We start from the raw sequence: 12,100 nt of genomic DNA on the forward strand, positions 1-12,100 counted from the left end.
CGAATTAGCTTAGCTGCGGGCTAATACACTTGTAATTACAGTCACTCGGCTTTATCGTTAGTCGCTTTAGCCTGTCGGTTTTTCTCTGTGCTCACCACTTCTTTAACAACGTGAGAGGGTCCCTTCGTGGTCGCCAGTGTTAACCATTCCTCGCCGTCACTCCCCTGACTGTGGTCGGGAGACACGAGGGGAGATGCTTCCTCCAGGGCCGAAGTTTGTCCTCCTTCGGGGTTAACTCCCTTCACTTTTGTGGAGTAGTGAGGCAGACAGAAATCAGCCGAGGCACCGGAGAGTACTGAAGAGATGAGGCTTTAATAACAGTACTGCACAGTTCGGAAACACACTGCATAGCCTGTAGCCCGTTAGAACGCTGCTCCCGGTCGCCCTCTACCCATGACACACTCTCTCACTCTCTTTTCCCTCTTTCGCTCCCCGCGTTTCCTTCACGCGCATGCTCACACACACATTACATACACTCCTTACTGCACCCAGTCACACACAAGACAGCAATTCCCGCAACACATAGTTTAAAAAGGTTCAAGTTAATCCCACTAAATGGGACAATAGCACCACCTACTGTCACAAATGTCACCCTACATTGACTAAGAAGGGCAAAGAATTGTGGGTAATCCTCAGAGTAGTGGAGGATTCATGCTGGTTGTCCACGAAAATTAACCATTCTATGTTGTTGCCTTATAAAAGGGGTTGTTGGTACAAAAGAAATTTAAAAACTGGATTATAGATCGCAGACAGTTGGTGTCATAAGCCCCGCCCTCTGTTCAAAGATGGTCGCCCACAGTGGACATAGATGCTTCTTTCACTCCTCTTTCAAACCATCTGTCCTCTCTGTCCAAAATGTGAACATTGGATTGGCATCCTCGAAAGAGTGTCCTTTATCCTTAAGATGCAGATGGACTGCTGAGTCTTGTCCTGTGGAGGTGGCTCTTCTGTGTTGTGCCATGCGCTTGTGAAGTGGCTGTTTGGTCTCTCCAATGTAGAGGTCTGAGCATTCCTCGCTGCACTGTACAGCAAACACCACATTGTTAAGTTTGTGTTTTGGAGTTTTGTCTTTGGGATGAACCAGGTTGTGTCTGAGCGTGTTGCTGGGTCTGAAGTAAACTGGGATGTCGTGCTTGGAGAAAACTCTCCTGAGTTTTTCTGAACACCGGCTACATAGGGGATGACAATGTTGTTGCGTTTGTCTTTCTTTTCCTCCCTCGCTGGTGTCTGATCTTCTTTTCTGTGCCTCTTTGCTGACTTGATGAAAGCCCAATTAAGATAACCGTTAAGATAAGCGTTTCCTTTACATGTGTGTGTTCCTTCTTTTTTCCTTCAGGCTTAGAGGGAACATTTTCTGCCCAGTGATGCAAGGTGGTGGGAGTAAAAGAGGTGGTACTGGTCCATGTGTGTGGGCTTCTGGTAAACTTCAGTGTTGACGTTTCCATTCTCCTCAATGTGCACAGCACAGTCCAGGAATAGCAAACAGTTATCCTTTGTGTCTTCCGTGGTGAACTTTGTTTTTATCCACAGCATTGATGTGAGCAGTGAGGGATTCCACTTCTTGTGTCTTGATTTTGACCCAGGTGTCGTCTACATATCTGTACCAGTAGCTGGGTACTCTCCCTTTGAAAGAGCCAAGAGCCATTCTTTCCACTTCCTCCAATGGCATGTCCTTTCTTGGCCTTGTTGGTGATAGAATGAGGAGTGTTCCCCACAAGGGGCGCTAGGATGGTGGCAAGGTGTTTGGAAATGTTGTAGGTGGCTGAGTTTATACTGCTATCAATGGGTCTGAGTGGGACTGTGGATCTTTGGAAGATTTTACAAAATACAGCGTATAGATGATGGTATGTTGAGCAGTCAATGACTTTATCCTTTTTAAGTTCTTGTAGGCAACTGATAACTTTCTTTTTGTTGATATGGTGATGTTATAGTCTTTGCTCAGGGATGTAACGGCCTTCTTTTCTTGTATTGTGATGTTAGACGGGGGAACTTCAAGAAACTTAAAGAAGTCCAGATGCTTTTCTTTCCAAGCTCAGACTACAATGACCTGGATGACTGAGAACCTTCACAGATGCTGAAGAGTTACCTCAACAGTATGTTGGCCTAATAGTCACAGTTTTGGTTCGGCTTTCAAAATTCTAGGACTAGAAATTTTTTTTAAATGCCACCCGATGATTGTACAGTGTTAAAATATTTGTTGGGAGGTTCCATTTGGTTGTTAGGACATTAGGATTAATCTTTTATCACAAAAGTGCTTCTGCTCCTAAGAAAATAGGTGGATGGGTGGACAGATGGGTATTAAAATATAGGCAAAAAAATCATAGGTAAGTCGTGAGGACTAAGGGACATGGTTAACTGTCAACAGGGGGATTAAAAATATTAATGAAAAATGAATACATGATATATTAGCAAAACAGCTGGTTGAACTTTGCACATTTGGTCAGATTTCAAAGAGAAGTGGTAGTGGTTGAGCCTGCAACTGATCCACATGTATTTATTTAAAGATTGGATTTGACATTCCTCTACATCATCAATGCTTTCTGTGTCAAAGGTGTTATTGAAAACTCTTCCACACTGCAGGAGAAAACTTATCTGTTATAATGACACAGGCATGTCTGTTTTGCCCTGTTTCCACATAAAGTGCATCTCCTAACTGATTAGTTAAAAGCATAACCAGTGTTAGCTTATCCAGCTAATCTCCCATCATTCTCTCATCAAAAGAGTGGAGGTTTATCCACATTCCACAGGCTGGAAGCTTTATGACAGAACACTGTTTGATATGAAAAGAGAGATCACTTTCACTTTGGTACAGTTTAAATTAGATATGAAAAGTAGACACCTATTAATGCTAATTTACACCATGGAGCCCCACTGTAAAACAAAACTGTCATAGATTTAACACTTATGAAGCTGGATTTAAGAAGTGTTTAAAGTTTTTAGACACAACTTTGTTCCAGTACAGAATGTGGAACTCTCTAGACTGGCTGGTTGGTGGTTGCAGTTAATAGACTTACATTAGTCTATGTTAGCCAGCTAGTGACGGAACTAGTAACTCAGTGAATATGGAAACTAAAACTAAAGAGCAGAACATTTTAAAATACCTTAAATGATACCATGAAAGATCAAATGGCAACCTGTGATGAACCTAAAAGCTTGGAGGAAATTATAACTTTGGCCATTTTGGCCAATACATAGGGAAAGACACTACAAGTCCCGACCAACTTCCAGTTATAGCCCCATTTCTGCTTCCAGTGGTTGATTCTTCTCATCTTTTTGTTGTTGTTGTTTTTTTACAGTCCCCCAGCTGCTAACACTGAAGAGCCAAAGCAGTTGGGGAGAGCTAACTTAAAATCAGAGGAACTGATTATATTTGCGTATATTGTGGTTAGCCACCAGCCTGCATCCCAATAATTAAAGATGGGGAAACTGGCAGGCAGGGTCAAAACTTCCCCACATTCAACATTCTGTCAACATAGGGCATGATAATTTGAGGCCTGAACAAAACTGTCTGGACAAACAACTAATTCACCAGCTTAGAATTGCCCTCGAACCTCTGGATTTACCCATGGTTGTCACAGCACATAATGGTCAATATTTTACCACCAGAACTCACCAGAGAGTGCCAGCTCAGCTGATTCCTTCACCTAACCACTATAAAGTGATCAGATTCTTTGTGTTCTTTGTTCTACCCACAATCCCAATTTTCTGTGGCTCTCATGGTTAGAAAAATCCTCACATAAACTGAGCAAAAAGTCACAATTACAGATGGAGTCACTTCTGTTTCTCACATTGCGTGCAGCCTACCTCGCCACCTACTCAGTGTGCTGTTGAGCCACATGTCATATAACTCAGACACTTGCCCCTGAATAACAGGTTAATTCCTGAAAATAGAAATCTAAATGTGTTAAACGATGTGTTTTAATGTGACGAATAACCACAGCAGAAACATACTGTAGTGCTGATAATCATGCTTTATTAAAGAAATAACTGGAGGAAAGACTCAAGGAGGGTGCGAAAATAGTCAAAACTACAACTCAAACTTCAATCAAACCCTTAAACTGCAGGGCGACATGTGGGACTTGTTGTTGAACGCAGCAGTAGGTGGTTTCATACATCTGCTTTGCCGCACCCACCTTGACTGACAGGTGAACTTCTAAAAACTAGCACACAAACACACTGCATACCTCCGAGAGACAGCTCTGTTTCTGCAAACAAGCACAGGAGGGACTCTTATTTAAAGTGATTGGCCAGGTTGGTGGTACAAGTGAAAAGTCTCATCAGTGGTTGTTTGCCAGATGCAGAGCACAAAATATAAAAGAAACACTTGTGCTCAGGGAGTGCAGGCCGCTTGCACTCTGAGCACGTCAGTGAAATAGCAGTACGACAGAATCAGTCGGAGTGCGAGGTCCAGTCATCCTGCTTACATGAGGGTAAATGCAAACAGCATTCAGGATCTCACACTGCTTTCACAATGCTAATGCACTGCTCTCTAAAGCAGTGTATTCATAGTTTTGTCTCTGATTGAGTTAACATCAACAGGGAGCCTCTCTACCTGTTGAGGCAATCTTAAGACTTCAACTTATCGTTGAGGCACAAAGTTTAGTTTCTTAGTTTAACAGAGTATTCGTTCCTGTTGGAACTTTCTCCTGTTAAACCATATACAGTTTCATTTTGTTTTAGTTAATATTATTGTCATAAATAACAATGCATACACTTCCCATAACCGGTAAATTCGGCTATATACATTATGTACATGTCACAGAATAATGGATCAAAAATCCTAAGTCACAGTTATCCAATATGGTACATTTTATAACACCTTTAGACTTTAGTCTAGTTTGGCAAAAATTAATGTCAAGATAGTTACAAAAATAGTTCATATTTACAAGAACAGAAATCCAGATCTTTATCAAGTAGATTCTTTTGCTTGATTAAATAAAAACGCATGAGAAAAGGAAAAAGGGGAAGTTTTGAAGAGTTGTTTTTTTTTCCTTACACCGATCGAATACTAATGTGAACAGTTGCTGTATCAGATCCCAGCTCATTTGACAGTTTGAGGGTGTAGCTTCCAGCATCCTCCTTCTTCACCCCAGTGATAATGAGCGTGGTCAAGTCCTCAGTGGTCTCAATATGGAAGCGTCCGGCAGCAGTCAACTCAATCCTTTTGCCGTCGTGCGACCACTCAATGTGTCTGGCATCACCAGAGAAGGCACAGGCGACTGTCAGGACTTTGCCAGGCTCAATGCTGATGTCCTCTGGCAGAGCTTCAATCCTTGGAGCAGAACCTGGAACCCATGATATATGCACAGAACAAGAACCTTTTTTTCATTTAGAGTAAGGCAGGCACACAATTTCACAACAGACACAAACAAAAAAATGTTATGACAAAAAAGCATGTTTTGCTAATTGAGCTTAATTCAGCATCTTTATGAGGTTTCATTTCAAAAGAAGGATAATTGTGTTGCTGGTGGATGCAAGGAAGCTAAGTACAGTTTTACAGATTACCAAGAGTCTTATGATCTTACCAAGAGCTCTAAGTGATCCCTCCATGTGGGAGGCCATCTCCATGAGGCTACTGGAGCTCATGGCATATGCCTCAGATGACACGGAGGACATGCTGGACATGGACATGGTCTCAAACTTCATTTCAGCTGCCATGCTGCTGAAGGAGCGGGAATCCGTCATGGATGACATCACTGCCTGCTGGGAAGTAGAAGAAAAGGCAGACGACTCCTCCATTGTATGGATTTCTTTCTTCATCATCACCGATGAACTCAAGGATGACGATGACTCCTTTTGACTCATCAATACTGATTCTGGCAGAAGAAACGATAACACACATGTCATTGTTAAGAATGACTTCAATGTTAGGGCTCTGTTATAATTTCTTTAAAGCATTAAACTGGATCAGATTTTCTGGATGGTGATAGAAAAAGCCTACCTTGAAGTCCCAGCTGCTGTTCACAATAAGCTGTAATCTTCTTGCGAATTGACTGAAACACTTGTCCAGTGAAGTTGAAAGAAGACTTGGATACTCCTCCTTCTGATTTCATCTCACAGATGTACTCTCCCTGATCACTGTCTGTTAAATTATGGATCAAAAGGCTGCAAGAACCCTCAGAATAGTGCATCTCTAGGCGACTGCTTTGTGAAAGCCTCCTCCCATTCACATACCATACCACCTCTCTGACGGAGCTCTCACAAACACAGGACATCCTCACTGACCCCTCACAGGCTTCTGCTGTTAGCTGACTCATGACCTTGGGGGGTTTTGGGATTGGGGATTTTACGGTGGGTGGAGATACAACTCTCTTGGGGGACATGGTGGGAGGAGGAGACTTCATTCTAGGAGGTGATTTGATCCCTTCAGGTTCAGGGGACTTCAGTGCCCTTGGTGATTTGATGCCTGCTGGTTCTGGGGACTTGATGCCTTTTGGTGTTTTGAGTCCAGGAGGTTCTGGGGACTTGACACCTCTTGGCATTTTGATTCCTGTAGGTTCTGGAGATTTGATACCCCGGGGTGATTTTACTTCCTCAGATTCCAGTGACTTTCCAGTCCCCAGGGTCTTAGTTGGCGGTGGTGACTTGAGTCGTGGCTCAGGAGATTTTAGACCTCGTGGTGACTTAGGTCCCTCAGGCTCAGGAGATTTGACACCTGGAGTCGGTGATTTTAAGCTCGGTGCAGGAGAAGGTGCAGTTGGTTCAGGAGACTTTATGGTCTTAGGAGACTTAATCCCCTCGGGTTCAGGAGACTTCACACTTGGTGTTGGGGACTTCACACTTGGAGCAGGAGATGTTGCACTTGGTTCAGGAGATTTTATACTTGAAGCTGGTGATGTAACTGAAGGCTCGATGGATTTGGTGCTAGGTTCTGGTGACTTCACACTGGGAACAGCAGAGGTTGTGGAGGGAATAGGGGATGTGGCTGAAGGTGCAGGTGACTTTACACTGGGAGTGGGTGACTTCACGGATGGCTCAGGGGGTTTGACTATTTTAACTTCCTGCTTGGGGGTTGCTCTATGGATGGTTAAAGTAAAATGAGCTTCCTGTCTGCCTTCTGAATTCTCTACCACTACTGTGTAACTGCCCTCATGGGAGGCTGTCACAGAGGAGATTTCCAAACTGGATTTATACTGAGTTGTGGTGACCTGAATGTGGTGGGATGAGACAATGGTTCTGCTCTCATGTATCCATGTCACAGTGGGTGCAGGCTCACCATCAATATCACAGGTAAATCTGACAGTCTCTCCCTCCTCAACTGTCACAGACTGAGGCTTAGTGAGGATTCTAGCTGGAAGAGAAAGTTTTGCCTTCTGGACAGAAACTTCCTCATCACCAGCAGTGGTAGAGGATTTCAGTTTAGCTTCAGATATGGTGTGTTTCCCACTCAGAGAAAATTTGTCAGATGAATAAGAGGAACTAGATGACAGGTATTCAGCAGAAGCATACTTGATAGATGAGTCATACCTCTCAGCAGAGGAGTACCTTTCAGAGGAGGCGCCATATCTCTCATGTGTGAATACCTCATGTGTTTCGGTTAACTTAGATTTGGTTTCTTCTACCTCAAAGTGGGTCTGTGAAGCATAGCCAGCTTTGAAGTGGGAGATGTGGTAGTGGTCTGTTCGAGTGACTTCAGGGACATATGCTTTGGGAGCTTCCTCATCCTTGCGGCGAGAAGAGAAAGTTGTGTAGCTACCACCTGACACCTCCAGGGTAGCATAGTCTGAAGCCTCTCCCTTAGAGTTGGAACATACACAGCGATACGTGCCACTATCCTCTTCCTGACAGTCCAGAATAGTGATGGTCAAGACACCAGTCATGTTGGTAAAGATGAATTTCTCACTGGATTCAGAGATCGCAGTTCCATTGTGGAACCACGTGACCTCAGCCTCTGGTTTAGCTTGTACATTTAGGGTGAATTTTGTATCTTGACCAACTGGGATACGATGAGAACGCATCCTAACAGTGACACGCGGGGCATGGTCCAAACTGAAAGGTGTCTGACTGACCAACTGATACTTCCTTTCAGATTTCAGAGCAGCCTTTCTGGCCTCGTAACGGGACATGATATCAAAACGGGCAGACCGCTCAAACCTCGAGGAGGAGCGTGAAGACCTTTCAACTGACTTGATGGGGCTGGGGGAACGTGGTCGGGTCCTCTCTGGGGTAGGGGACCTCCTCCCCACAATCTCTCCCTCTACTTCCACAGGATGCCTAGCATGTGGTTGTCTTATCAGTTCTGAAACTGGACGCATTAGCTCAATGTAAGTGGGTGACAGTGACCTTCTCCTCCTCATATACTGAGAGATGGTACGTTTCTTCTTTGTCTCAGCAACCTCAACGGTTTCATGTCTACCTTCCTGCCTTCTTTCCTCATGCTCCATGGCACGTCGCTCAATGCGTACAGGGCTGCCAGCAGGTGAGGCAGAAAAGCCAAGCTCCAGTTCATCCTCCAACATCATTCCTTCTTCTTCCTCTGTTCTCATCAGCTCCTCATCGCTAAGGTCTCCCAGAGATCTCCTCCTAGATCTGAACAACGCCTCTGACACAGGACTGGGAGAGCGGCGTGCAGGTCTGACAGTCTCCAGATCATCTAGAGTGAGTTTTGGAATACGCCATCTTGGCCTATACTGGTCAGTGATTCTAGGAAGGGGCATGACGTAGAACTGTTCCCATCTGGACAAACGAATACGTTTCTGTCTCTTCTGCACAATCCTCTCCATCCTCTCTGAAATCTCATATTGATCTTTTAGCTTTCTGTACCACTTCATATCTGACAGAGGTACAAACAGTTTGATACCTTTGTTCTCATCAAGAACTCTGGGATCATGAACCACAGGCTCAGGAATTTCATAGGGCATGAAGATCCTCCTCTCCTCCTCCAACTTCTTGGTCTCTGACTTCTCCTCTTTGATGTCAAACTCACCCTCGACATTCTTCGTGCTCACTGCTGGCTTGTAAATCTCTGCAGCATATTTGAGAGCTTCTTGAGCAGTGGGATTAAGCGGTACAAGCTCCTCAGTAGCAACGATTTTCTGAGCCATCTTGTTGGTCTTTTCAATTTGTTTCTGTATGTGCATGTATTTCTCTTCCTCACTCCTATATTCTCTCCTTGTATAGGTAAGGCGGTCCACCTTCAATGTTGCCTGACAGCTGGCGGTGCCAGCAGAGTTGGTTGCAGTAACTTTGTAAACACCAGAGTCCTCAAGTAGAGTCTCTCTAATGTGAAGGACATGAGAGTCAACGTCCTCCTGTATGACAACCACCTTGGGACCAAACTGTAGTGGATGACCATCCTTTTGCCATTTAAGAGTAGGAGGTGGTACACCTGAGACTCTGAGCTCAAAATGGACACTCTGTCCCTCCATGCACTCAACATTAGCCAGCAGGCGTTTGAACATGGGCTTCATAGTTTCTTCTGTCACAGGATGTGGTGCCACAGTGAGACGGGCCTTGCAGCTGTCTTCTCCAAACTTGTTGTGGGCCATAACGGTGTATTCAGCATCATCAGTCATGTCCAGGTTATGGATCATGAGCTGGTATAGACCCTTATCACTGGTGAACGTGTACTTGCTGTCATTATCACCTGGCTTGATTTTTTCACCATTCTTAAGCCAAATTATGCAAGGCTCTGGATGCACAGTAACAGTAACACCAAAACGCACATCTTCGCCAATGAAAGCGGTGCGGTTGTAGAGAGGCAAAGTGAACTCTGGTGGTCTCTGCAGAAGCTTAGTCTTGTCAACTCTCCTCCTTAATTTCTTGATGGAGCGGCTAAGATAGTACTCTTTGATACTCCTCACTGTCTCGACAAAAAGCTCTCCATAAGCACTGTCTTCTCCATCATCACTCAGCACTTTGCATCTGTACACACCATCATCACTTTCTTCAATGTCCTTTACGTAGATACTGGCAAAGCCATTACTATAAGTAATCTCATACTTGTGGCTTGTGTGTAGCTGGCAGTTACCAAAGTACCATGACACCTGTGTACTCTTGTCATGCTTGGCAATGCTGCAAGTGAATCTTGCATAACCACCTTCTTCAGCTGAGGCATGCATGACTGGGCCAGCACGGAAGCCATGGCACTCAGTTCCAATCTTCACTTTACCAACAGCCAATCCCCTCTGGTTCTTGAAAGCACCACCATAGGCCACACGAGCTGCTGATACAATAGTATCAACCCTCTTTACCAGAGTCTGATAGTACCTTCTGTGTCTCAGTGTCCTGATAGCCTTGTTGCTAATATGCTCTATTTTCATCTTGAGCCATGGGTGCTCCAGAGCCTCATGGGCTGTCATACGAAGCTTCCTGTCCTTGACAAGAAGTCTGTCAACAAAGTCCATAGCCTCCAGGCTGATATCCTTAAATGCTTCACTGTCGAAGACATACTCACAGTTGGTGATAGTCTCAATCATCTTTGTGGTAGACTCTGCTGCAAATGGATTAAGGCCACTGAGTAGAACATAGGCCATAACACCAACAGACCACATATCTGTGGCCGTTGTGACCAAATCATGGCGGTGGACCTCTGGGGCGCAGTACTCCGGTGCTGAAAAGAGCATTCTGATGTTTTCTCCCGGCACCAGAAGCCTAGCCTGGCCCATCTCAATGATCTTTATGTTGGTACTTTTCCTTGTAGTGTACACAATGTTGTCTGGGCGGATATCAAAGTGGCCAAAGTTGTGGGAATGCAGGAACTTGAGAGCAGAGCAGACTTGTCTAAGGTACTTGACAATCTCCTGCTCTGTAAGCTCAAAGTTGCTGGTGCCAAGCCGCTCAAAGATGTCAACTCCAGAAATGAATTCAAAGATAAGGATGATCTCCTCCATGCTTTCAAAGTATTCATGCAAGTAGATGATATTCTTATGCCTTCCCACATTAAGAGCTTCAATTTCCCTCAAAACCAACTCACGATCAGTTCCTTTGACTTTGATAAACTTGGCCATGTAGGTTTTCTTTGTGGCAATCTCAATACAACGGTGAACCACACCAAACTGGCAGTGAGCAAGCTCCTCAGAGATAATGTACTTTGAGGACAGCTCCTTCACCTTGTAGAAAAGAGCCTCCTCTTTAGTAATTTCTCTTGTTTCGTCCACTTCCTCATCATAGTTCCTAATTACAGACTTGTCTTCCTTTGTGGTGATAGGCTCAGTTGGTTCAGATGGTGGGCTCAGACCAAACTGGTTCTCTGCAATAACACGGAACTGGTATTTGGCCTTTCCAAATATGTTGATGATAGTGATACTACAGTCAGTCGTTTGTCCAGCACGAATCCACCTATCACTGGTGGTGGGGCACTTCTCCACAATGTAGTTAATAATGTTGCTTCCACCATCACTGACAGGGGGCTCCCAGACAAGAGTGATAGAATCCCTTGCAATTTCACTAACCACAAGGCCTTTTGGAGCTTCAGGAATGTCGGCCACATTCACCTCGATGGTTTGCTTGTCCATTCCAAACCTGTTCTTTGCAGTAATAATGTAGTAGCCAGTATCTTTCCTCTGGACTCCCTTCTGGAATACCAGGGATGTGAAAGACCTTGTGGTGATGACTTGGTGATAAGGAGAGTTGGAGAGGATCTCCTGACCTTTCTGCCAAGTGATTGTTGGCTCAGGTTTGCCAGAGATGGGGATCTTGATGGTGATGTGATCACCACGGACAGCATGGACTGCGCCCATTCCTTGGAGCTCTTGAGGCAGATAGATCTTAGCAGGAACTACAATAAAAATGACCAAAATCATGACTTATTCTCATGAATGTGGGCTTTTTTAAAATCAGGAATTGGAAAGAAGATATCATGCATTTAGTGCATTCTAGAAAATATTTGGAAATTATGATATTACCTTCCACCTCCAAGTTGGCTGTGGTAGAGATGGATCCTGAGGAATTAGTTGCTCTGACTTGGTAAACTGTGGCATCATTCTCATCAGCAGAAGTGATGACAAGCTGATAGTAGCCTCCCTTGAACTCCAGCGCTTTGATCTTAGTTCCATCTGCCAGGATCTCCTTTCCACTACGGTACCATTTCACAACAGGCTTTGGATAGCCCAACACCTTGTTGGAGGAAAAAGAGACAAAATAAATAACTGGTGTCCAC

The 12,100-nt window shown here is 44.4% G+C and overlaps 1 protein-coding gene across 1 annotated transcript in view; it reads right to left on the bottom strand.

Moving 5' to 3' along the window:
- Positions 1-3,956: 3,956 nt before the first annotated feature.
- ttn.2 (titin, tandem duplicate 2) overlaps positions 3,957-12,100 on the bottom strand; it is a 228,147-nt gene continuing 220,003 nt past the window's right edge. Inside the window, exons 245-248 of the mRNA XM_080290745.1 lie at positions 11,847-12,057; positions 5,942-11,719; positions 5,526-5,816; positions 3,957-5,285 (exon numbers count right to left, since the gene is read on the bottom strand). Of these exons, the coding sequence (XP_080146871.1) occupies positions 4,993-5,285; positions 5,526-5,816; positions 5,942-11,719; positions 11,847-12,057 (6,573 nt within the window). The 3' untranslated portion in view covers positions 3,957-4,992. The remainder of the gene's footprint in view (positions 5,286-5,525; positions 5,817-5,941; positions 11,720-11,846; positions 12,058-12,100) is intronic.

Source organism: Astatotilapia calliptera, chromosome 16 (genome assembly GCF_964374335.1).
Source record: "Astatotilapia calliptera chromosome 16, fAstCal68.1, whole genome shotgun sequence".
In the NCBI taxonomy this organism is placed as follows: Eukaryota; Metazoa; Chordata; class Actinopteri; order Cichliformes; family Cichlidae; genus Astatotilapia; species Astatotilapia calliptera.